Genomic DNA, 27,682 nt, shown 5'->3' with positions numbered 1-27,682 from the left:
GATGCCCTCAATCTAACACAAATTATTAATGAACCCACCAGGTACCACCCCAAAGCCGTAAACACTGGCACCCTCATAGATATCATCCTAACAAACTTTCCCTCTAAATACACCTCTGCTGTTTTCAACCAAGATCTCAGCGATCACTGCCTCATTGCCTGCATCCGTAATGGGTCAGAGGCCAAACGACCTCCACTCATCACTGTCAAACGCTCCCTGAAACATTTCAGCGAGCAAGCCTTTCTAATCGACCAGGCCCTCGTATCCTGGAAGGATATTGACCTCATCCCATCAGTAGAGGATGCCTGGTTATTTTTAAAAATGCCTTCCTCACCATCTTAAATAAGCATGCCCCATTCAAGAAATTTAGAACCAGGAACAGATATAGCCCTTGGTTCTCCCCAGACCTGACTGCCCTTAACCAACATAAAAACATCCTGTGGTGTTCTGCATTAGCTTCGAACAGCCCCCGTGATATGCAACTTTTCAAGGAAGTTAGAAACCAATATACACAGGCAGTTAGAAAAGCCAAGGCTAGCTTTTTCAAGCAGAAAAGCAAAAAAGTTCTGGGACATTGTAAAGTCCATGGAGAATAAGAACACCTCCTCCCAACTGCCCACTACACTGAGGATAGGAAACTCTGTCACCACCGATAAACCCACTATAATTGAGAATTTCAATAAGCATTTTTCTACGGCTGGCAATGCTTTGCACCTGGCTACCCCTACTGCAGTCATCAGCACTGCACCCCCCACAGCTACTCGCCCAAGCCTTCCCCATTTCTCCTTCTCCCAAATCCATTCAGCTGATGTTCTGAAAAAGCTGCAAAATCTGGACCCCTACACATCAGCCGGGCTAGACAATCTGGACCCTTTCTTTCTAAAATGATCTGCCAAAATTATTGCAACCCCTATTACTAGCCTGTTCAACCTCTCTTTCGTGTCGTCTGAGATGCCCATAGATTGGAAAGCAGCTGCTGTCATCCCCCTTTTCAAAGGAGGGGACACTCTTGACCCAAATTGCTACAGCTCTATATCCATCCTACCCTGCCTTTCTAAGGTCTTCGAAAGCCAAGTCAACAAACAGATTACCGACCATTTCGAATCCCACCGCACCTTCTCCGCTATGCAATCTGGTTTCAGAGCTGGTCATGGGTGCACCTCAGCCACGCTCAAGGTCCTAAATGATATCGTAACCGCCATCGATAAGAAACAATACTGTGCTGCCGTATTCATTGACCTAGCCAAAGCTTTCGACTCTGTCAATCACCACATTCTCATCGGCAGACTCAATAGCCTTGGTTTCTCAAATGATTGCATCGCCTGGTTCACCAACTACTCTGATAGAGTTCAGTGTGTCAAATCGGAGGGCCTGTTGTCCGGACCTCTGGCAGTCTCTATGGGGGTGCCACAGGGTTCAATTCTTGGGCCAACTCTTTTCTCTGTATACATCAATGATGTCGCTCTTGCTGCTGGTGAGTCTCTGGTCCACTTCTACGCAGACGACACCATTCTGTATACTTCTGGCCCTTCTTTGGACACTGTGTTAACAACCCTCCAGACGAGCTTCAATGCCATACAACTCTCCTTCCGTAGCCTCCAACTGCTCCTAAATACAAGTATAAGTAAGTGCATGCTCTTCATCCGATCGCTGCCTGCACCTGCCCGCCTGTCCAGCATCACTACTCTGGACGGTTCTGACTTAGAATATGTGGACAACTACAAATACCTAGGTGTCTGGTTAGACTGTAAGCTCTCCTTCAAGACTCACATCAAACATCTCCAATCCAAAGTTAAATCTAGAATTGGCTTCCTATTTCGCAACAAAGTATCCTTCACTCATGCTGCCAAACATACCCTCGTAAAACTGACCATCCTACCGATCCTCGACTTCGGCGATGACATTTACAAAATAGCCTCCAATACCCTACTCAACAAACTGGATGCAGTCTATCACAGTGCCATCCGTTTTGTCACCAAAGCCCCATATACTACCCACCACTGCAACCTGTACGCTCTCGTTGGCTGGCCTTCGCTTCATAATCGTCGCCAAACCCACTGGCTCCAGGTCATCTACAAGACCCTGCTAGGTAAAGTCCCCCCTTATCTCCGCACACTGGTCACCATAGCAGCACCCACCTGTTGCACGCGCTCCAGCAGGTATATCTCTCTCGTCACCCCCAAAGCCAATTCCTCCTTTGGCCGTCTCTCCTTCCAGTTCTCTGCTGCCAATGACTGGAACGAACTACAAAAATCTCTGAAACTGGAAACGCTTATCTCCCTCACTAGCTTTAAGTACCAGCTGTCAGAGCAGCTCACAGATCACTGCACCTGTACATAGCCCATCTATAATTTAGCCCAAACAACTACCTCTTCCCCTACTGTATTTATTTCTTTTATTTATTTTGCTCCTTTGCACCCCATTATTTAGTTCTACTTTGCACTCTCCTCTACTACAAATCTACCATTCCAGTGTTTTACTTGCTATATTGTATTTACTTTGCCACCATAGCCTTTTTTTGCCTTTGCCTCATCTCATCTAATTTGCTCACATTGTATATAGACTTATCTTTCTACTGTATTATTGACTAGAGGTCGACCGACTATGATTTTTCAGCGCCGATACCGATTATTGGAGGGCCAAAAGGCCGGTGCCGATTAATCGGCCGATTTATTTAAATAAATCAAAAACTTGTAATGACAATTACACCAATACTGAATGAACACTTATTTTAACTTAATATAATACATCAATAAAATCTATTTAGCCTCAAATAAATAATGAAACATGTTCAATTTGGTTTAAATAATGCAAAACAAAGTGTTGGAGAAGAAAGTGCAATATGTGCCATGTAAGAAAGCTAATGTTTAAGTGCCTTGCTCAGGACATGGGAACATAGGAAAGCTAGTGGTTCCTTTTAACATGAGTCTTCAATATTCCCAGGTAAGATGTTTTAGATTGTAGTTATTATAGGAATTATAGGACTATTTCTCTCTATACAATTTGTATTTCATATACCTTTGACTATTGGATGTTCTTATAGGCACTTTAGTATTGCCAGTGTAACAGTTTAGCTTCCGTCCCTCTCCTCGCTCCTACCTGGGCTCAAACCAGGAACACATCGACAACAGCCACCCTCGAAGCAGTGTTACCCATGCAGAGGAAGGGAAAAAACTACTCCAAGTCTCAGAGCGAGTGACGTTTGAAACGCTATTAGCGTGCACCCGGCTAACTAGCTAGCCATTTCACATTGCTTACACCAGCCTAATCTTGGGAGTTGATAGGCTTGAAGGGGTGGGTTTAATTTGTGGAATGTTCCAACAGGAATCTGTTCCAAAAAACATAAAGTAAAAGGTTGCCAAACAACAACGCATACAAAGTAGCAACGCATACAAACCTAGCTAACTAGCTGCCGAATAGGCATCAACTCAACACGTAGCTTATTCTTAATGTTTGTCCATAGGCAAACAGACATGTGAGGACAGACATTTTTCGGAATAAACGTGATGAGTGAAAAACGCAATGAAATAGACCACTCCCTACCCGGTATCTTATTCTGCTGCTATACAACTTTGTATGCGTTGTTTTTTGGAAACCTTGTTATTTACGAAGTTTTTGGAATAGATTCCTGTTGGAATATGCTTTTACGAGCCTGCTGCTGCCTACCACCGCTCAGTCAGACTGCTCTATCAAATCATAGACTTAATTATAATATAATAAACACACAGAAATACGAGCCTTGGGTCATTAATATGGTCGAATCCGGAAACTTTCATCTCGGAATTTTTTTTTTTTTTTCAGTGACATACGGAACCGTTCTGTATTTTATCTAACGGGTGGCTAAGTCTAAATATTCCTGTTAGGCATTGATGTTTATGGTTAGGTACATTGGTGCAACGACAGTACTTTTTTTGCAAATGCGCTTGTTAAATCAACACCCGTTTGTCGAAGTAGGCTGTGATTCAATGAAAATGAACAGGCACCGCATCGATCATATGCAACGCAGGACACGTTAGATAAACTAGTAATATCATCAACCATGTGTAGTTAACTAGTGATTGTTAAGATTTATAGTTTTTTTATAAGTCTAATGCTAGCTAGCAACTTACCTTTGCTTCTTGCTGCCCCCTGCGTTACAGGTAGTCAGCCTGTTAATCCTTGTGGAGTGCAATGTAAGACAGGTGGTTAGAGCGTTGGACTGGTAACCGAAGGTTACAAAAACGAATCCCCCCTGAACAAGGCAGTTAACCCCGTTTCTAGGCCGTCATTGTAAATAAGAATGTGTTCTTAATCTGACTTGCCTAGTTAAATAAAGGTGTAAAAAAAAAAAAACGGCAAATCGGTGGACAAAATACCGATTGTTATGAAAACTTGAAATTGGCCCCAATTAATCGGCCATTCCGATTAATCAGTCGACCTCTTATTGACTGTATGTTTGTTTTACTCCATGTGTAACTCTGTGTTGTATGTTGTCGAACTGCTTTGCTTTATCTTGGCCAGGTCGCAATTGTAAATGAGAACTTGTTCTCAACTTGTCTACCTGGTTAAATAAAGGTGAAATGAAATGAAAAGATAGTGTTATGTATTTCCCAAAGTTTGGTTTACTTTAATGTAGCTGTAAGCCAGGTGTTGATTGCACTGCACAAGTCAGGCAATTGCTAACGTAAAGTTGATTTGTAACAATAAATTCATAAAGTATTTGCTTGTTGGCTGAAAATGAAGTTATACATTTGATGTTATTTCAGTTGGAGTTTACATTACAGGGAATAATATATCACCTCAAACATTTCCTGACATGGTTTCGGGAATTCTGATTGGTTTAAGTAATAACTTGAAAAATAGAAAAGTGAGGTGTGACTTTGCGTTGGGACTTTTGATGTGTATACTAATGCAAATCCATATGTTACATGTAGTTACGTTTATGTTAACTACCCTTTTAATAGTTTTATTCTGTTTTAGAGGTCATACCAAGGATCAATTTGAAGACCCCTGTATAAAAGTTTTTGATGGAACATTTTATTTGGCCTTACTGCTATTAGCCCATACAAACTCATTGAATAACATATTCACTACATGGAACAACAGATAGTCCTTTCTCAAAATTAAGGCAGTTTGTTCTGTGTCTGACCTATATCTGAGAGATAAGATCAGGACACATTTTTGGAACTAAACAGTCTCCATATATACTTCCATTCATTTTTCAACTGTTACTGGGTGTCCTTCAGACGAGTCTTGTGAGGCCTGTAGGCGTCCTAGAGCAAAACAACAGTGTTCGTGAGAGTCTCACCTTTGCACAGAGCGGTCATATTAGTGTATAGCCCAAACGGTTTGGACACTATCGTTTTTTTCTTCTCTCAAACAGATTGTTAAAAAATAATCTAACTGAAACCAAACCAGTTGTCATTAGTGTTGGGTTACTTCACCATTTACGTCATTTAGCAGACGCTCTTATCCAGAGCGACTTACAAATTGGTGCATTCACCTTATGATATCCAGTGGAACAACCACTTTACAATAGTACATCTATCTTTTTGGGGGGGGGGTAGAAGGATTACTATATCCTATCCCAGGTATTCCTTAAAGAGGTGGGGTTTCAGGTGTCTCCGGAAGGTGGTGATTGACTCCGCTGTCCTGGCGTCATGAGGGAGCTTGTTCCACCATTGGGGTGCCAGAGCAGCGAACAGTTTTGACTGGGCTGAGCGGGAACTGTGCTTCCGCAGATGTAGGGAAGCGAGCAGGCCAGAGGTGGATGAACGCAGTGCCCTTCGTTGGGTGTAGGGACTGATCAGAGCCTGAAGGTACGGAGGTGCCGTTCCCCTCACAGCTCCGTAGGCAAGCACCATGGTCTTGTAGCAGATGCGAGCTTCAACTGGAAGCCAGTGGAGTGTGCGGACGAGCGGGGTGACATGAGAGAACTTGGGAAGGTTGAACACCAGACGGGCTGTGGTGTTCTGGATGAGTTGTAGGGGTTTAATGGCACAGGGAGGGAGCCCCGCCAACAGCGAGTTGCAGTAATCCAGACGGGAGATGACAAGTGCCTGGACTAGGACCTGCACCGCTTCCTGTGTGAGGCAGGGTCGTACTCTGCGGATGTTGTAGAGCATGAACCTACAGGATCGGGTCACCGCCTTGATGTTAGCGGAGAACGACAGGGTGTTGAACAGGGTCACGCCAAGGCTCTTGGCACTCCGGGAGGAGGACACAATGGAGTTGTGATGGCGACCGTGATGGCGAGATCATGGAACGGGCAGTCCTTCCCCGGGAGGAAGAGCAGCTCCGTCTTGCCGAGGTTCAGCTTGAGGTGGTGATCCGTCATCCACACTGATATGTCTGCCAGACATGCAGAGATGTGATTCGCCACCTGGTTATCAGAAGGGGGAAAGGAGAAGATTAGTTGTGTGTCATCTGCGTAGCAATGATAGGAGAGACCATGTGAGGATATGACAGAGCCAAGTAACTTGGTGTATAGCGAGAATAGAAGGCCTAGAACTGATCCCTGGGGGACACCAGTGGTGAGAGCACGTGGTGCGGAGACGGATTCTCGCCACGCCACCTGGTAGGAGCGACCTGTCAGGTAGGACGCAATCCAAGAGTGAGCCGCGCCGGAGATGCCCAACTCGGAGAGGGTGGAGAAGAGGATCTGATGGTTCACAGTATCAAAGGCAGCAGATGGGTCTAGAAGGATGAGAGCAGAGGAGAGAGAGTTAGCTTTAGCAGTGCGGAGAGCCTCTGTGACACAGAGAAGAGCAGTCTCAGTTGAATGACCAGTCTTGAAACCTGACTGATTTGGATCAAGAAGGTCATTCTGAGAGAGATAGCAAGAGAGCTGGCCAAGGACGGCACGCTCAAGAGTTTTGGAGAGAAAAGAAGGGATACTGCTCTGTAGTTGTTGACATTGGAGGGATCGAGTGTAGGTTTTTTGAGAAGGGGTGCAACTCTTGCTCTCTTGAAGACGGAAGGGACGTAGCCAGCGGACAAGGATGAGTTGATGAGCGAGTCCTCTATGGAGCAAAATAATGGCTAGTTAAAAACGTGTGAATGTGGTCTGTATACATTTAGTGCTTTATCGGCCTGGGACATTGCATTAGGCATCCAGTTTTACCTGTGGTATGCTTTTTTATTGTTTTGGTTATTTTATGTGGCACCACGCCTCTTAAATGTAAAGTCCCCATATTAGATTTGTATTTATTCAATTCCGTCTGGTATGAGAACAGTAGCCCCTTTCTGCAAAAGCAGGATGTCTGCGGAAAGCTGAGTATCTTGGCTATTGATCTGTGCCTTAAAGTCGTTGGTGTGACTTACATTCATATGCCCATATATGGTAGTTAAGAGCAGTCCGAGCCGATGACCTAATTTCAGGATTGCTGCTACCTACGTTCCGGTTAGGGTTGCGAAGCATAAACACGGAATACGTTGATTCACGCCTAAATCCAGGACTCCACAGATCATGATGATGTCTTATTTGTCTCTCTGTGACCTACCGCTATTGACCACCAGCCCTGAGTCAAAATGTTTATTTTACACTAGGGCTGGGCAATATGGCCAAAATATCATATGGTATTTTTCCAATTCAATGGTATTTTATGTTTTTGATTAATAAAAGTTCTACATTTGCTTTGAGTAGTGCGTGACCCTAGGCAACACATATATTCAAAATTATCTCAATGGGTCTTTCTCCATTCTGATTGTTTTATACTGTTCAATTCAACTTCAACCTAAAATAATTTCCTGCATTTCCATCAATTTCTGCATTTCCTGTACTCATTTCCACACTGCCACAATATGGGCCAAAAACTAGGCCTTATTTTTAACCAAATGTTGCGATTTAAATCAAAACACTTGGGGGAACTGTTGGAATCATGGAAATAGAATGTTTATTCTAATTCCATAGTTAGAATACTAATAATAGTGGGCACTTTGAATACAGTGTTTGACATGACAACGAATTAAAAATGCAATGGATGAGTTATTGTGACAGGGTAGGAACCACAGTGATGTTCAGTGTTTCCTAGGGGACCCTATAATCTTTGGCTACATTAAATCTTTATTCATGTAGCCAACATAGGCAAAGCATAACTATTTCTCTTTGATTTAGAAGATACTGTTGCACAAACATGCTGATTTAGGCCTCCACCAGCACTGGATCAGGCTGTATTAGCTAGCTTCATTTTCTCTGACTTTTAGCCAGCTGACTAGCGATTAGCATTAGTGGCTAACACGATGTAGCTTAACTTGCTAAGACAATACAAACTAGCTGTTTGCTGATGTAAGAAACACAAACTAATATTGTAATTATAGAACGCTTGTGGATTTATATTAAGATTAAAGTGGAAACAACTTCGTTGCATGTACTGTGTTGACCATTAGACATGGCGTATCACATTTAACAAACATTCAAATACTGTTATAGAGGGTAAAGTAAAAACCCAAACCGGTCCGTGCATCAATACCGGTATAGTAAAATACGGTATACCGCCCAGGCCTATTTTACACAACGTTTTCACCAAACAACTAACAAAGTAAGCTTTGATTTGGTCTGTGTTTGAGCTATTGCTACATAGGGGTTATGAAATTAATCCTTAGGTTGTTAGGAACAAATCTAGCCTATTGCCAATGTTATCTGATTTATGTATGACATAACTTCACAGCCATTCTTTTGTGGTTCATCTTTGTTTGCTATTTAGGCCTAGTCTGGTGACGACTTCATTTATTATGGGTGTTCTTGCATATGGCTTTCAAAATGATATTTCACATAGGCCGACAGGAATACCAGTAGACACGTTGAAGACCTGGAATTCCCTACTATTTTCAAACATTTTGGGTGTTTCTCAATATGCATTATACCGTGCTCCAAGCAAGCAAATTGGAGCATGCAACGGTCAGAGAATGACTCCAAATCAAACTGTCAAACTAGCTGGCTAGCTATATTAATACGATTCACATATAGCTAGCTTCACAAATTCAAATGTTTATGCGTTCTCAACCCTCTCGTCCTCACAAGAGCGTCATTGGAGAACTAACTCGGAGCATGAGTGTGGATAACATTAGTATGCATATTGAGAAACACACTTTGTTTTATGAAGCACACCAACACTTCTGAGTTGTGGTGTTTTAACAAGTGGCAAAGTTGGTTCATTAACAGCTTCTAAAAGGCTAAGACGATGAGACCCGTTTTTATGAACAAAACACTTAAGACACAATTGGCTTGGCATTGGCGTCCTCAGCACTAATTGGATTTTCCACAAAATCCTGGGTGTATGTCTAATTACAAATATTCGCATAAATTTCAGTTTGGTTGCCACCCAAATTTCTTCCATTTTGTTTCTGTTTGTCATTATGCCCTTATCTTTTAGGCCAAGTAACAGTATTCATTCTTCTTTAGATTGTTATTTATGGAGACGTGCCAAAGATTAAAGAGAATGTAGTCTACCTTTCCAACCATCAATGCACAGGTGAGCTGTTCCTTTTCAACAAAATGCTTAACTAATTAATTTCTGTTCATTCTGAGCGAGAATAATTTGTTAAAGTTTGGCACATGATGCAGTTGGACTAAAACCCTTGCTTTCTCTTGTCTTGTCATACAGCGGACTGGATCATTGCTGACATGTTAGCCATTAGGCAGAAAGCACTTGGCCATGTGAGATACGTCCTAAAAGATGGGCTGAAATGGCTCCCATTATACGGATGGTATTTCTCTCAGGTAATATATTTATCTAAAAGTTTTGGACTGTTAGATGCTGTAATATATATTGTGCTTATTGGTAAGAGCTATTTAAGCCTATTTGGTATCAGTTTTCTTATCAAATGTTCATTTAGCATGGAGGTGTCTACGTGAAGCGAAGCGCAAAGTTTGACGAGAAGGCAATGAAAAAGAAGCTTTCTTCACAGACAGTGTTGGGAACACCAGTAAGTATTTAAGGAGCACACTGACAGAAACTGTCTGATTTATGAATGTTATTTACTCCCAAAAGCATTTTTGGTGATAAGCATGTTATTTCTTGCATCGAAGCCAATAACTTTTTACATCGCTGCCAACAAAACTAATATTTAATACTGTCACTTCATTCAATGGATTCTATTGATGGGCTGTGAGGCTGCCAGTGAAATACCATAAAAGTGCTCTTACTTTATCCCAATTTGTCATTCTTTGAAGAGCATTGCTATTCTAAAATATACAAAATACATGAAACCAACTGAAATAAATATTTATAATGGCCGTTTTGGTCACTGGCATGTCCATTCTAAATGTTTCCCTGTGCCTAGTCCATATCAGGAAGAACAGCTGTTGCCAAATAACTTTTTCCCAGGACACGAAGATCCACAGCTTGTTGTTTGAGCTTCTGGACTACCCTTTGTCCCTGGGCTTCTGTGCTAGCATTTTATCATGATTTTCTGACTAGTCTTGTCTTCATGACACCCAGGTTTTCATATGTGCATGGGTACAGTGCATTCGGAAAGTATTAAGACCTTTTTCCACATTTTGTTATGTTACAGCCTTTTCCTCATCAAGCTACACACAATACCCCATAATGGCAAAGCGAAAACAGGTTTTTAGAAATCTTAGCAAATTTGGTAATAGAAAAACAGCTTATTTGCATAAGTATTCTGACCCTTTGAATTGAGACTCAAAATTGATCTCAGGTGCATCCTGTTTTCGTTGATTATCGTTGAGATGTTTCTAGAACTTGACTGGAGTCCACCTTTGGTAAATTAAATTGATTGGACATGATTTGGAAATCACACATCTGTCTATGTAAGGTCCCATAGTTGACCGTGCATGTCTGAGCAAAAACCAAGCCATGAGGTCGAAGGAATTGTCTGTACAGCTCCGAGACAGGATTGTGTCGAGGCACATATCTGGGGAAGCATAGCAAAACATTTCTGCAGCATTGAAGGTCCCCAAGAACACTGGCCTGCATCATTCTTAAATGGAAGAAGTTTGGAACCATCAAGACTCTTCCTAGAGCTGGCCGCCCGCCCAAACTGAGCAATCGGAGGAGAAGGGCCTTGGTCAGGGAGGTGACCAAGAACCCGATGGCCACTCTGAAAGGGCTCTAGATTGCCTCTGTGGAGATGGTTGTCCTTCTGGAAGGTTATCCCATCTCTGCAGCACTCACCCAATCAGGCCTTTTATGGTAGTGGCCAGACAAGCCACTCAGTAAAAGGCACATGACAGCCCGTTTGGAGTTTGCTAAAAGGCACCTAAATGACTCTGACCTTGAGAAACAAGATTCTCTCGTCTGCTACAGTCAAGATTTAACTTGGCCTGAATGCCAAGCGTCACGTCTGGAGGAATCCTGGCACCATCCCTACGGTGAAGCATGATGTGGCAGCATCATGCTGTGGGGATGTTTTTCAGTGGCAGGGACTGGGAGACTAGTCCGGATTGAGGGAAAGATGAAGAGCGCAAAGTACAGAGAGATCCTTGGTGAAAACCTGCTCCAGAGTGCTCAGGACCTCAAACTGGGGCGAAGGTTAACCTTCTAACAGGACAACGACCTTAAGCACACGGTCAAGACAACGCAGGAGTGGCTTCGGGACAAGTTTCTGAATGTGCTTGAGTGGCCAGAGCCCGGACTTGAAACCGATCGAACATCTCTGGAGAGACTCATCCAACCTGACAGCGCTTGAGGATCTGCAGGTGTGCCAAGCTAGTAGCGTGATACCCGAGAAGACTCGAGGCTGTAATCCCTGCCAAAGGTCCTTCAACAAAGTGCTGAGTAAAGGGTCTGAACACTTGTGATATTTTGCTTTGTCATTATGGGGTGTTGTGTGTAGATTAATCCATTTTAGTATAAGGCTGTAACGTAACAAAGTGGAAAAAGTCAAGGGCTCTGAATACTTTCCGAATGCGCTGTATGTAGAGTGTAGAAACATAGTCTTAGACTACTTACCTTACGAGTAATGATGTGCTGATCTCCCCTGCAAGTCTTCACTTGCTGTAACTAAACCCCCGTTTGTTTTGATTTCTGTGCAGATGTATCTTGTCATCTTCCCAGAAGGAACCCGATACAACCCTGAACTCAAGAAGATGATCAGCGACAGTCAGGCTTTTGCCACTAAAGAAGGTGCTCTTTCATAATTTCACATTGATTTATACATTCCGAGCTAGTGTATTCTTTCATGACTAATAGCAAAGCTTTGGGGAGGATTAACAAATGGAGGTCATGTAGGGGTAATGCATTGGAACGGGTACTTCACCTTCTTCCCCTCCCATGCTTAATGGATTCCTTATCCCACATTGAAAGTGATTGTTGTAGCACTGCTTTCTTTTTCAACCTTTAACCTCAGCAACTTCCCAGTGGCCATGTTCAGTGGCAGAATACAGAGGAGGACTCAATCCCTAACTTTTTTTAAAACTGTATAATGGTTTTTGGGTCATAAGGTATTTGGTAACAAGGTTTTGAACAAATACAACTTGCAATTTAAAAGCAAGATACATTTACTGTAACAGCGGATACAATCTACCCTCCCAACTAACTTTTTGCAATCTTTTGTCAAAATCTCACAACCCAAATGTTTGTTGACCGCATTAGAGTGGAACCTTAGAACAGCCAGGCGGCTTTTCATTTTGCCTATTATTATTTTTTATCCTTGTCAGTGGATTGCTGGTACAGTGCTAAGAGTTTGGCAGCTTGGACCAGTGAGCTCCTTTTAATTAAATATTCCAGAGGCTGTAGCTTATAAATTGGGCAAAAGATTAATTTGTGATTACAAAAGTATGTTACTGCTGACCTGTAAGTGATTTATGTTGGTAGACCTAATTCTCAAGAGCAAGTTGAAAGGTTTGAAATGGCTTCTTGTTTAAGACCTTTTGTTTCATAAAGTAGGATATTTTCGTTTGGTAGCCGACTACCACACTACATGGCCAAATGTATGTGGACACCTGCTCGTTTAACATCTCATTCCAAAGTCATGGGCATTAATATGGAGTATAAAAGCCTCCCAACTTCTGGAAAGGCATTCCAGTAGATGTTGGAACATTGCTGCGGGACCTTGCTTCCATTCAGCCACAAGCATTAGTGAGGTTGGCTACTGATGTTGGGCGACTACGTCTGGCTCGCAGTCGGCGTTCCAATTTATTCCGAAAATGTTCTATGGGTTTGAGGTCAGGGCTCTGTGCAGGCCAGTCAAGTTCTTCCACACCGATCTCGACAAACCATTTCTGTACGCACCTCACTTTGTGTACGGGGGCATTGTCATGCTGAAACAGGAAAGGGCTTTCCCCAAACTGTTGCCACAAAGTTGGAAGCACAGAATCGTCTAGAATGTTACTGTATGCTGTAGCTTTAAGATTTTCCTTCACTGGAACTAAGGGGCTTAGCCCGAACCATGAAAAACAGCCCCAGACCATTATTCCTCCACCAAACTTTACAGATGGCGCTATGCATTGGGGCAGGTAGTTTATCCTGGCATCCGGCAAACCCAGATTTGTCAGTTGGACTGCCAAATGGTGAAGCGAGATTCATCACTCCAGAGAACGCGTTTCCACTGCTCCAGCCGACGCTTGGCATTGCTACTGCTCATCTTAGCCTTGTGTGTGGCTGCTCGGCCATGGAAACCCATTTCACGAAGCTCCCCATGAACAGTTATTGTGCTGACGTTGCTTCCAGGGGCAGTTTGGAACTCCGTAGTGAGTATTGCAACTGAGGACAGACGATTTTTATGCGCTGAAGCACTCGGCGGTCCCATTATGTGAGCTTTTGTGGCCTAACACTTCTCGGTTGAAACGTTGCTCCTAGACGTTTCCACATCACAATAACAGCACTTACAGTTGACCGGGGCAGCTCTAGCAGGGCAGAAATTTGACGAACTGACTTTTTGGCATCTTATAACAGTGCCATGTTGAAAGTCACTGAGCTCTTCAATAAGGCCATTCTACTGCCAATGTTTGACTATGGAGATTGCATGGCTGTGTGCTCTATTTTACACACATCAGCAACGGGTGTGGCTAAAATAGCCAAATCAACTAATTTGAAGTGGTGTCCACATACTTCTTGTTTACTATAATGTACTTATTTTTCTATACTTAGTAGAGTATTAATAAAATTAAGCGAATGCTAAAGATCAAACGCCCTGTGCAGTCAAGTGATATTCCTGTGTTTTTATATTTCCACACTGTGGTTGGAATAATATTGTGAAAATTATAATGCCCTTAAAGTGTATGAGATGTTTGAAAAGACTGCCTGGGATTTCAGTCTGTTTTGGTGGAATGTCGTTTTGGCCTGCCTGGTGACCTTACCAGGCAGTTAATTAGTTAGTAGACCAATAAGAACGAGAGTTCCAAACCTCTGCCAATAACAGCTAGTTTTCCTCGCCCCTCTCGGACCACTCCCAGAATGTCCTAGCAAAATTCTTGCTTGAGAAATTTCTCTTTGCTAAGAAGCTATTTTTGTTTATTTTTTACCATTTGAATTGAAAACAATTAGGTACTTAGTTTGTTACCCAGAAATTGTTTGATATTGAGAAACTGCTGCTTTGGGTCTTTTAGATCATAATCCCTTGTGTGAGCCGCTTCTGAAGTTATAACATTTGCAATTGCTGATTTCTCAATTAACTGCTTTGGCCATCACAGCCATATCACCATGAAATGGAATGCAATATAAACCCAGTGTTGCCCTCGATAAACTGCAGTCTTATGTTTGCATAGCAACAGATTTAACTACACTGAACAAAAATATTAACGCAACATGTAAAATGTTGCTCCCATGTTTAATGAGTTGAAATAAAAGATCCCAGAAATTGTTTACACAAAACGCTTATTTCTCTCAAATGTTGTGCACAAATGTGTTTACATCCCTGTTAGTGAGCATATCTGCTTTGCCAAGATAATCCATCCATCTGACAGGTGTGGCATTTCAAGAAGCTGATTAAACAGCATGATCATTACGCAGATGCACCTTGTGCTGGGAACAATAAAAGGCCACTCTAAAATCTGCAGTTTTGTCACATAACACAATGCCACAGATATCTCAAGTTGAGGGAGCATGCAATTGGCATGCTGACTGCAGCAATATCCGCAGGTGGACGACAATGCAAATAGTCTTTGTAACAATTTGATTAGATGTTCAGTAGTCTTATGGTTTGGGGGTAGAAGCTGTTTAGAAGCTTCTTTGACCTAGACTTGGTGCTCTGGTACCGCTTGCCGTGCGGTAGCAGAGAGAACAGTCTATGACTAGCGTGGCTGGAGTCTTGGATAATATTTTTGGGGCCTTCCGACACTGCCTGGTATAGAGGTCCTGAGTGGCAGGAAGCTTGGCCCCAGTGATGTACTGAGCCATACGCACTACCCTCTGAAGTGCCTTGCGGTCGGAGGCCGAGCAGTTGTCATACCAGGGCAGTGATGCAACCAGTCAGGATGCTCTCTGGCGTAGAACCTTTTGAGGATCTGAGGTCCCATGCCAAATCTTTTAAGTCTCCTTAGGGGAAATAGGTTTTGTCGTGCCCTCTTAAAACCTGTTAGGGACAGACGTTCCGCTACCGATTTCAAAAAGGCTTTACAGCGAAAGCAAAACATTAGATTATGTCAGGAGAGGACCCTCCCAAAAATAATCACACAGCCATTTTCAAAGCAAGCATATATGTCACAAAAACCAAAACCACAGCTAAATGCAGCACCAACCTTTGATCTTCATCAGATGACACTCCTAGGACATTATGTTATACAATACATGCATGTTTTGTTCAATCAAGTTCATATTTATATCAAAAACCAGCCTTTGACATTAGCATGTGATGTTCAGAACTAGCATACCGCAAACTTCCGGTGAATTTACTAAATTACTCACGATAAACGTTGACAAAAAACATTTATTTTTTTAAAGAATTATAGATACAGAACTCCTTTATGCAATCGCGGTGTCAGATTTTAAAATAGCTTTTCGGTGAAAGCACATTTTGCAATATTCTGAGTACATAGCCCGGCCATCATGGCTAGCTAATTTGACACCCACCAAGTTTGGCCCTCATCAAACTCAGATTTACTATAAGAAAAATGTAATTACTTTTGCTGTTCTTCGTCAGAATGCACTCCCAGGAGTTCTACTTCAACAACAAATGTTGTTTTGGTTCGAAATAATCCATAGTTATATCCAAATAATAGCTCCGTTTTTTTGTTCGTGCGTTCATGTCAGTATCCGAAGGGTGACGCGCGGGCGCATTTCGTGACAAAAAAATTCAAAATATTCCATTACCGTACTTCGAAGCAAGTCAAACGCTGTTTAAAATACATTTTTATGCTATTTTTCTCGTAAAATAGTGATAATATTCCAACCGGCGACGTTGTATTCATTCAAACACTGAAAGAAAAACATGGAGTCGTCTCGTGCACGTGCGCCTCAGTGTCATTGTTCTCAGCAGGACCACTCACAAACTCCTGCTGTTTTTTTTGCCCAGAGACTGGAGAGCTCTCATTCCAGTTTCTGGCGCCTTCCTAGAGCCAATGGAAGCCTTAGAAAATGTCACGTTACAGGAGAGATGCTGTATTTTTGATAGAGATGCCCAAGAAGGAGAACAAATAGTCAGACAGGGCACTTCCTGTATAGAATCTTCTCATGTTTTGGCCTGCCATATGAGTTCTGTTATACTCACAGACACCATTCAAACAGTTTTAGAACCTTTAGAGTGTTTTCTATCCAAATCTACTAATTATATGCATATTCTAGTTTCTGGGCAGGAGTAGTAACCAGATTAAATCGGGTACGTTTTTTATCCGGCCGTGAAAATACTGCCCCCTATCCCAAACAGGTTAACGACTGTCTTGGTGTGCTTGGACCGTGTTCGTTTGTTGATGTGGTCACCACGGAACTTGAAGCGCTGATCCTGCTCCACTACAGCCCTGTCGATGAGAATGGGGGTGTGCTCGGTCCTCCTTTTCCTGTAATCCACAATCAGCTTCTTAGTCTTGATCACGTTGAGAGAGAGAAAGGTTGTTGTCCTGGCACGACACGGCCAGGTCTCTGACCTCCTCCTTATATGCTGTCACGTCATTGTTGATCAGGCCTACCACTTGTCATCTGCAAACTTAATGATGGTGTTGGAGTCGTGCCTGGCCGTGCAGTCATGAGTGAACCGGGAGTACAGGATGGGACTGAGCACGCACCCCTGAGCGGCTCCCGTGTTAAGCGTCAGCATGGAGGATGTGTTGTTCCCTACCCTTACCACCTGGGGGCGTCCCGTCAGGAAGTCCAGGACCCAGTTGCAGAGGGAGGTGTTTAGTCCCAGGGTCCTTAGCTTAGCTTTGAGGGTACTATGGTGTTGAACGCTGAGCTACTGTCAATGAATAGCATTCTCACATAGGTGCTCCTTTTGTCCAGGTGTGAAAGGGCAGTGTGGAGTGGATCTGATGGGGCGGTAAGCAAATTAGTGGGTCTTTGGTTTCTGGGATAATGGTGTTGTGAGCCATCACCAGCCTTTCAAAGCACTTCATGGCTACAGACGTGAGTGCTATGGATCGGTAATTATTTAGGCAGGTTACCTTAGTGTTCTTGGGCACAGGGACTATAGTGGTCTGCTTAAAACATGTTGTTATTACAGACTCGAACAGGGAGAGGTTGAAAATGTCAATGAAGTCACTTGCCAGTTGGTCAGCGCGTGCTCGGAGTATACGTCCTGGTAATCCGTCTGGCCCTGCGTCCTTGTGAATGTTGACCTGTTTAAAGGTCTTACTCGCATCGAATGTGGAGAGCGTGATTACATAGTCATCTGGAACAGCTGGTGCGCTCATGCATGTCTCAGTGTTACTTGCCTCGAAGCGAGCATAGAAGTAATTTAGCTCGTTTGGTTGGTTCATGTCAATGGGCAGCTCTCGGCTGTGCTTCCCTTTGTAGTCTGTAATAGTTTGCAAGCCCTGCCACATCTGACGAGCATCAGAGCCAGTGTAGTATGATTCGATCTTAGTCCTGTATTGACGCTTTGCCTGTTTGATGGTTCGTCGGCGGGCATAGCGGGATTTCTTATAAGCTTCCGGGTTAGAGTCCCACTCCTCGAAAGGGGCAGCTCTAGCCTTTATCTCAGTGCGGATGTTGCCTGTAATCCATGGCTTCTGGTTGGGGTATGTATGTAGTGTCTGTGGGGACAACATCAATGCTCTTATTGATGAAGCCGATGACTGATATGGTGTACTCCTCAATGCCATTGGAGGAATCCCGGAACATATTCCAGTCTGCTAGCAAAACAGTTCTGTAGCTTAGCATCTGCTTCATCTGACCTCTTTTTTTTTTTCTTTTTTTTTTTTTTTTTATTGATCTAGTCACTGGTGCTTCCTGCTTTAGTTTTTGCTTGTAAGCAGGAATCGGGAGGGTAGAATTAAGGTCAAATTTGCCAAATGGAGGGCGAGGAAGAGCTTGGTAAGCGTCTGTGTGGAGTAAAGGGGGTCGCTAGAGTTTAAAATGTATTTTTCTCTCTCCTCTGGTTGCACATTTAACATGCTGATGGAAATTGGGTTTAACAGATTTGTTTCCCTGCATTAAAGTCCCCGGCCACTAGGAGAGCCGCCTCTTTATGAGCTTTTTCCGGTTTGCTTATGGTTGTATACAGCTCATTGAGTGCGGTCTTAGTGCCAGCATCAGTCTGTGGTGGTATGTAGACAGCTACGACAAATACAGATAAACTCTCCAGGTAGAGTGGTCTACAGCTTATCATGAGATACTCTACCTCAGCTGAGCAAAACCTTGATACTTCCTTAGATATTGTGCACCAGCGGTTGTTTACAAATATGCATAGGCCGCCACCCCTTGTGTTACCAGAGGCTGCTGTTCTATCCTGACGATGCAGTGTGTAACCCACCAGCTGTATGTTAATCATGTCGTTGTTCATTCGTTTTACAGTTTTTAATGTCCTGTTGGTAGGATAAACGTGCATTTAGCTTGTCCAGTTTATTTTCCAGCGATTGTGCATTGGCCAGTAGTACGGATGGCAAGGGCAGATTAGCCACTCGTCGGCAGATCCTCACAAGGCACCCTGATCTCTTTCTGCGATATCTTTTCCATCTCTTTCTCCTGCGAATGACAGAGATGAGGGCCTGTTCGGGTGTCTGGAGTAAATCCCTCTCGTCCGTCTTGTTAAAGTGCGATTCTTCGTCCAGTTCAAGGAGAGTAATCACTGTTCTGATTTCCAGAAGCTTTTTTCGGTCATAAGAGACGGTGGCAGCAACATTATGTACAAAATAAGTTACAAAAATGCGAAAAAACAAACAAAATAGCACGGTTGGTGAAGAGCCCATGAAACGGCAGCCATCCTTCGGCGCCATTACATATATGGTTTTAGATAATTGCTGGTCTCAAGTGCAGCCGACATTCTATCTGATTTTAGTGATTACAACAACCGGGTGACATTTTTGAAAGACATTAGTCACCTGTCAGTGAAGTATGGGCTCGTTTGTCCATTGATCCTGCAATTTGTCTACTGTCTACCATTCAGATATGTGACCTGATTATTTAAATGGAGCGCTGTATTGCTGTTAGCATTTATTGAAAGATCCAAAAAGCATTTGCATAACCATGGCAGAAATTGAAAGGGAACAGTTTGGAGATAATGGTACAATTATTACATTTACTGTGGTGGTAAATTATTATATTTACTGTACTTTTCATTTTCGTTAGCAAAATCAGAAAATACTCTGGATACGTGAGAGGAATATTCCTGGAAAATGTGGGGTAGGTGCAACATACCAACATCCCTGGATCGCTCCTCTTTTCAGTTCGCTGCAGCAAGCAACTGGAACGAGCTGCAACATACACTCAAACTGGACAGTTTTATATCAAAGACTCAATCATGGACACTTTGTGACAGTTGTGGCTGCTTTGTGTGTTGTATTGTCTCTACCTAATTGACCTTTGTGCTTTTGACTCTGCCCAGTAATGTTTTATACCATGTTTTGTGTTGCTACCATGCTGTCTTAAGTCTCTGTGTTGTGTTGTCTCTCTTGTGATGTGTTTTGTCCTATATTTATATTGTATGTTTTTTTTTTATCCCAAGCCCCCGTCCCCGCAGGAGGCCTTTTGGTAGGCCGTCATTGTAAATAAGAATTTGTTCTTAACTGACTTGCCTAGTTAAATAAACAAACTACAAGGGTTTGAGTGAGAGGACTGGTGTCTCCAAGTGGCCATGCACCTCTCCAAAGTGTGCACAGTTCCTAAGCAATTTCAATGCACTTTTGACTCAAATAAGTCTTCAACTAAAAGGTACTTTTTTAGGTCTCCCAGCAGTGCCATTGAGGAACTAGAACAAGCACACTTGTAGTTTTGTTTGGAACACAACCCTGCACCCCCCCCATCACACAAATCCTGTTTATTTTACACAATCTAAAAACGGCCATTATAAAATCGCAATCTGGGTCACTTGGGCATGATTTAAGCTAAGTTATGAAATACGATCTTAGGCAATTCAGAGAAACCGATTCTGTAATTTTTGTGTGAGTAGAAAGGAGTCAAGTGCATGCAAGTGTGTGTGCCGCAGTAAATTTTCTTCACAATAAACAGGCTAATTATGTTCAGAACAACCCAGGGTATGGCATGATATCTTGTAACTGTATGTTGAATGTTGACACTATATACAGTTGAAGTCAGAACTTTACATACACTTAGGTTGGAGTCATTAACTTGTTTTTCAACCACTCTGCAAATATCTTGTTAACAAACTATAGTTTTGGCAAGTTGGTTTGGACATCTACTTTGTGCATGACACAAGTAATATTTCACTTATAATTCACTGATCACAATTCCATTGGGTCAGAAGTTTACATGCATTAAGTTGACTGTACCTTTTCAACAGCTTCGAAAATGCCAGAAAATGTTATGGCTTTAGAAGCTTCTGATAGGCTAATTGACATTATTTGAGTCAATTGGAGGTGTATCTGTGGATGTATTTCAAGGCCTACCTTCAAACTCAGTGCCTCTTTACTTGACATCATGGGAATATCAAAAGAAATCAGCCAAGGCCTCAGAAAAACAATTGTAGACCTCCACAAGTCTGGTTCAACCTTGGGAGCAATTTCCAAACGCCTGAAGGTACCAGGTTCATCTGTACAAACAATAGCACGCAAGTATAAACACCATGCAGCCGTCATACCGCTCAGGAAGGAGACATGTTCTGTCTCCTAGAGATGAACGTACTTTGGTGCGAAAAGTGAAGATGCTTGGGCAAACGGGTACAAAAGTATCTATATCCACAGGAAAACGAGTCCTATATCGACATAACCTGAAAAGCCGCTCAGCAAGGAAGAAGCCACTGCTCCAAAACCGCCATTAAAAAAGCCAGACTACGGTTTGCAACTGTTAATGGGAACAAAGATCGTACTTTTTGGAGAAATGTCCTCTGGTCTGATGAAACAAAAATAGAACTGTTTGGCCCCATAATGACCATTGTTATGTTTGGAGGGAAAAGGGGGAGGCTTGCAAGCTGAAGAACACCATCCCAACCGTGAAGCACGGGGGTGGCAGCAGCATGTTGTGGGGATGCTTTGCAGGAGGGACTGGTGCACTTCACAAAATGGATGGCATCATGAGGAGGAAAAAGCTGAAAAAACTGAAAAAGCATGTGCGAGCAAGGAGGCCTACAAACCTGACTCAGTTACACCAGCTCTGTCAGGAGGAATGGGACAAAATTCACCCAACTTATTGTGGGAAGCTTGTGGAAGACTACCCAAAACGTTTGACCCAAGTTAAACAATTTAAAGGCAATGCTACCAAATACTAATTGAGTGAATGTAAACTTCTGACCCACTGGGAATGTAATAAATAAATAATAAGCTGAAATAAATCATTCTCTCTACTATTATTCTGGCATTTCACATTCTTAAAATAAAGTGGTGATCCTAACTGACCTAAGACAGGGCATTTTTACTAGGATTAAATGTCAGGAATTGTGAAACTGAGTTTAAATGTAGTTGGCTAAGGTGTATGTAAACTTCTGACTTCAACTGTATGACATGAGTTAAATGATTTGGAAATGTGCAGTGCACATTTGGACTCACCGGTGTTTGGCTTGTATGACATCAAAGCAGTATTTATTATAATCCTCAATGTCTCATCTTTCAAAATACTTTGAGTCCTCTTAATTTACAGCATTTCCCTCACTCAGACAAAATATTTGCAAAAGTTTCCCAATTACTGGGAGGGAGGAGGGGGACTACTTGTCACGCTCAAGTTCAGAACAGCTGTCAATCAAAACCCATACAGCACTGTGAAGCTCAGAGCCCGAGCTCTGACGTCATGTATAGCATGTTACTGTACAGCTACTACGTTCCATTTGAGACACATATTAGTGCCCAAATCTGCCATTTTTAACACGTATACATGTACGAGTGTAAAGGGCTACCACTGCATGTTGCCTGGCACATCAGAGTTAACCAATGCTCTCCTGTTTATTTCCCTCAGGGCTGGCTGCCTTAGACCATGTTCTAACCCCAAGAATGAAAGCCTCTCACGTTGCCATAGAGACCATGAGGGATCACCTGGATGCTGTTTATGATATCACCGTTGTGTATGAGGCAACACTGGGCAAAAGCAGTGATAGACAACCTGCCCCAACCATGCCAGGTATGAAGTTGTTCGAGACAATTCAATTCTTTCAGGTATTAAAGGGGAATGGGAACACTTTAGGAAGTAAAACTAAGCAAAGCGATGTATTCAATCCACTAATAGTAAACATGTGCATTTAACATAAACGCTCTATTTAGTATTTTGATCATCGACAAGGCTGATTCAGAGGGATTGGGTTAAGTGCGGAAGACGCATTTCAAAATGCATTCAGTTGTACAACTGACTAGGTATCCCCCTTTCCCTTTATTTGAGCTATGGTCAGCGCCATTTTAAATTGCAATAGTAATGACTGACGCCAGTGAGTCACTGGCAGGAATCATCAAATTGTCTGTGGCAGCCTTAAAGTATGAGTCTCGACCCAAAGTGGGTCACGGACCTGTTAATGGTGGGTTGCGATGTGTCGGAGTCAATGAATATTTTGTTGTTTTGGCCAAGTGCAAATGCGCTCACTGTTCAGTGCGCTCTCTGCTCAGTTTGGCAGCTGTGCGAGAGGGAGATGCCTGCTAAGCATTTTATCAGATTTTGTTTTTTTCCCCCGGCAGTTTTCTTGAAGATCACTCCGCTACCCACACGCTGCAGCACTGTCTTTCAACAGCAGATGATGCGCTGTCAGCCACTGACTTGTCATTCCCTCTCGCCAGCACTCACCACTCATCAAATGGACTCAAGCTAGCCACAAGTTCTGACTGAGCTCGATCGCCATGGAACGCAAATACAGCGATGAGTTACGCTCTCATTTTCATACAAACTTTGAGACATAATGAGGATCGCCCAGTGTGTTTTTTGTGCGGGGAAGTACTTAGTATTACTCGTAGCCGTCTATTTACCACCACAGACCGATGCTGGCACTAAGACCGCACTCAACCAACTCTATAAGCCCATAAGCAAACAGGAAAATGCTCACCCAGAAGCTGTGCTTCTCGTGACCGGGGACTTTAATGCAAGCAAACTTAAATCAGTTTTATTCCACTTTTACCAGCATGTCACATGTGCAACCAGAGGGGAAAAAAACTCTGGACCACTTTTGCTCCACACACCGAGATACATAATAAACTCTCCCCCGCCCTCCATTTGGCAAATCTGACCATAATTATATCCTCTAGATTCCTGCTTACAAGCAAGAACCAAAGCAGGAAGTACCAGAGACTTGTCAATACGGAAGTGGCCAGATAACGCGGATGCTACGCTACAGGACTGTTTTGCTAGCACAGACTGGAATATGTTCCGGGATTCATCCAATGGCATTGAGGAGTACACCACCTCAGTCGTCGGCTTCATCAATAAGTGCATCGATGACATCGTCCCCACAGTGACATCGTCCCCACAGTACAGTCGTGGCCAAAGGTTTTGAGTGACACATTAATTAGTCTGCTGCCTCAGTTTGTATGATGACAATTTGCATATACTCCAGAATGTTATGAAGAGTGATCAGATGAATTGCAATTAATTGCAAAGTCCCTCTTTGCCTTGCAAATTAACTGAATCCCCCCCCAAAAAAATTCCACTGCATTTCAGCCCTGCCACAAAAGGACAAGCTGACATCAAACCAGGGATTCTCTCGTTAACACAGGTGTGAGAGTTGACGAGGACAAGTTGGATATCACTCTGTCATACTGATTTGAGTTCAAATAACAGACTGGAAGCTTCAAAAGGAGGGTGGCGCTTGGAATCATTGTTCTTCCTCTGTCAAGCATGGTTACCTGCAAGGAAACACGTGTTGTCATCATTGCTTTTGCACAAAAAGGGCTTCACAGACAAGGATATTGCTGCCAGTAAGATTGCACCTTATTGACAATTACATGAAGTTGATGCAAAGGACAATATTTGCGGTGTTGACCCTTCTTTTCAAGACCTCTGAAATCCGCCCTGCCATGCTGTCAATTAACTTCTGGACCACATCCTGACTGATAGCAGCCCATTCTTGCATAATCAATGCTTGGAGTTTGTCAGAATTTGTGGGTTTTTGTTTGTCCACCCGCCCCTTGAGGATTGACCACAAGTTCTCAATGGGATTAAGGTCTGGGGAGTTTCCTGGCCATGGACCCAAAATATCGATATTTTGTTCCCCGAGCCACTTAGTTATCACTTTTTTGCCTTATGGCAAGGTGCTGGAAAAGGCATTGTTCGTCACCAAACTGCTCCTGAATGGTTGGGAGAAGTTGCTCTCGGAGGATGTGTTGGTACCGTTCTTTTTTCATGGCTGTGTTCTTAGGCAAAATTGTGAGTGAGCCCACTACCTTGGCTGAGAAGCAACCCCACACATGAATGGTCTCAGGATGCTTTACTGTTGGCATGACACAGGACTGATGGTAGCGCTCACCTTGTCTTCTCCGGACAAGCTTTTTTCCAGATGCCCCAAACAATCGGAAAGGGGATTCATCAGAGAAAATGACTTTACCCCAGTCCTCAGCAGTCCAATCCCTGTACCTTTTGCAGAATATCAGTCTGTCCTGATGTTTTTCCTGGAGAGAGGTAGCTTCTTTGCTGCCCTTCTTGACACCAGGCCATCCTCCAAAAGTCTTCACCTCACTGGCTGTGCAGATGGACTCACACCTGCCTGCTGCCATTCCTGAGCAAGCTCTGTACTGGTGGTGCCCCGATCCCGCAGCTGAATCAACTTTAGGAGACGGTCCTGGCGCTTGCTGGACTTTCTTGGGCGCCCTGAAGTCTTCTTCACAACAATTGAACCACTCTCCTTGAAGTTCTTGATGATCCGATAAATGGTTGATTTAGGTGCTATCTTACTGGCACCAATATCCTTGCCTGTGAAGCCCTTTTTGTGCAAAGCAATGACGGCACGTGTTTCCTTGCAGGTAACCATGATTGACAAAGGAAGAACAATGATTCCAAGCACAACCCTCCTTTTAAAGCTTCCAGTCTGTTATTTGAACTCAATCAGCATGATGGTGATCTCCAGCCTTGTCCTCGTCAACACTCACACCTGTGTTAACGAGAGAATCACTGACATGTCAGCTGGTCCTTTTGTGGCAGGTCCTTTTTTGGGGGATTCAGTTCATTTGCATGGCAAAGAGGGACTTTGCAAGTAATTGCAATTCATCTGAACACTCCTCATAACATTCTGGAGTATATGCAAATTGCCATCATACAAACTGAGGCAGCAGACTTTGACACAAATATTATTTTTCATTCTTAAAACTTTTGGCCACGACTATGTCAGATGTAGACATGGAGAGAGAAATTTGCTAAAATTATTTGTATAACTTTTATGTCTCTAGGACCATCCCAGAAGACTCTCCTGAGTGCCCAAAGAGAGAGAGCGGTGGTCACTTTGGGGAAGCGGGCTGATGTTCCTGAAAATGGAGAAGGAGCAGGCCATTCAACAGCAAATTCAAAAATACACCCATCCATAGAGGCAATTTGAGTGGAATTGTTTTTATACAGATTTTTTTTTGTTACCTGTTTCAAAAGACGTGCGACCTTGTCCCGGACCTGCAGTTTCGACACTTTCACCCTCCTACCCCCCGGACCTGCTGTCTGGACGTATGAATGCTCAGCGATGAAAAGCCAACTGACATTTGCTCCTGAGGGGGTGAAGCGCTGCACCTTCTATAACCACTGGTTATTATTTTGATGTGAAAAGGGATTTGTAAAATTTTTGCTATGCTGTGTATTCACTAACTGTGTGAGTTATGTGACATTTTTATAGTATCTTTAACATATTTTGGTATTAAATATGCAATTTATCTTCTTAAAGCGGCAATCAGCAGTTGAAATAATAAAGTGTTCTCCCTGCTCCTCTTTCGGTAAAAAGCTGAGGGATGGGGCTGAAGAAATGTAACCACACTCAAATTAGGCCCATGTCTTGAAAACATTACAGCAGGCTAGATTTACTAAATTAACTGGTTTTATTCAAACCCTATGTGAATGCCACTTGCCCTTTATGGAAGAGACGGCATGCGCAGGGATGGCACACCATACACCTCGTCCAATTCTCCCTTGTGTTCATAGGGTGAACTGGCGGTTAGCTGCCAGAGTGTATGCACTGCAAACAAAATCATAAAAGAGAGTCTGATACTGATACTAAATCATAATGTATTTATATTTAGCATGCCCCGTTTTTGGTTAGAATGAGATTTCATGAGTCATGTCTGCGATTGAAATGCGTTACCATTGCGCCAAACAGCGCTTGTGATAATGATCGTTATAGGTTACTGATTATGTATGTTGAGCACTTACCCACTACTGTTAGCTTTTAAACAATGTATAATCAAGAAAAATTTCAGTAACCTCTTCTACCAAGAAGTGACACGTCCAATACATCGCCATCAAACAGACTGACAGGAACTGCTGAATGTATGTAATACAGCCACCATCCGCTGGGATTTTGTGCTGTATCCTTACCATCTCTCTCCAATATAATTACAAATCATTTGTAGACTGAAAATTGACCAAGAAGCCCTAACATATATCTGACTAAGACAATCATTTCAAACCTTGCTTACATTTGTATACGTTAATGTGTCTTTCTATTATGTATGGGAGTACTTTAACAGATTTCTTAAATTAAAATCACTTGGAGCAGATTTCCTGGTGTTTTTACTCTTTTTATAAAGATGGTTTTGATCCTGATTGCTGATTGGTTAAAACTGCATTCCAGCCCGTGTCTATTCCACAAGTTACCACCAGCTAAATCTACGGCGTTAAAATGCCTATTTACCTCCATCTGACTTTGCAATCAACTGTCTCATTGGTCCAGCCAGGCAATTGTATTTATAAAGCCCTTCTTACATCAGCTGATGTCACAAAGTGCTGTACAGAAACCCAGCCTTAAACACCAATTTATTAACTTGATCTCCACTGTAAAAAGCATCTAGACATTCTCACATTTCTTTTAGACTAATATTTAGTTTTCAACAGCGGAGATTTATATAAACCTTGCTGTCTGCCTCTGACATTTGCAGGATTGTTTCAGTATTCAAATTCGATCTCCAGCTGTAATGTAATGAACGTGTCAGGATGAGACGGACTGGCAGGCAGAACTTCTCAGCCTGTCGAAATCATGAATCAGCTGGCATCATTTTATGTATTTTTTTTTATTTTTTTGAATATATATATATATATATATATATATACATACACACACACACACACACACACACACACACATACACACATACACA

At 42.7% G+C, this 27,682-nt stretch overlaps 1 protein-coding gene across 4 annotated transcripts in view; it reads left to right on the top strand.

The window, feature by feature from the left end:
- LOC115153443 (1-acyl-sn-glycerol-3-phosphate acyltransferase epsilon) overlaps positions 1–27,682 on the top strand; it is a 43,253-nt gene that overhangs the window by 7,553 nt on the left and 8,018 nt on the right. For 2 of the 4 annotated variants that reach the window (XM_029698889.1, XM_029698888.1), the window contains 5 exons: positions 9,383–9,452; positions 9,585–9,700; positions 9,817–9,906; positions 11,978–12,068; positions 22,377–22,538. In XM_029698889.1, coding sequence (XP_029554749.1) covers positions 9,383–9,452; positions 9,585–9,700; positions 9,817–9,906; positions 11,978–12,068; positions 22,377–22,538 — 529 coding nt within the window. Of the gene's footprint in view, positions 1–9,382; positions 9,453–9,584; positions 9,701–9,816; positions 9,907–11,977; positions 12,069–22,376; positions 22,539–23,083; positions 23,415–25,777; positions 27,086–27,682 lie in introns of those variants that run through there. The other 2 variants (XM_029698890.1, XM_029698891.1) reach the window with 2 other exon arrangements.

Source organism: Salmo trutta, chromosome 18 (genome assembly GCF_901001165.1).
Source record: "Salmo trutta chromosome 18, fSalTru1.1, whole genome shotgun sequence".
NCBI lineage: Eukaryota > Metazoa > Chordata > Actinopteri > Salmoniformes > Salmonidae > Salmo > Salmo trutta.
The sequence above is the reverse complement of the archived record's forward strand: the minus strand, read 5'-3'. Positions and strand labels throughout refer to the sequence as shown.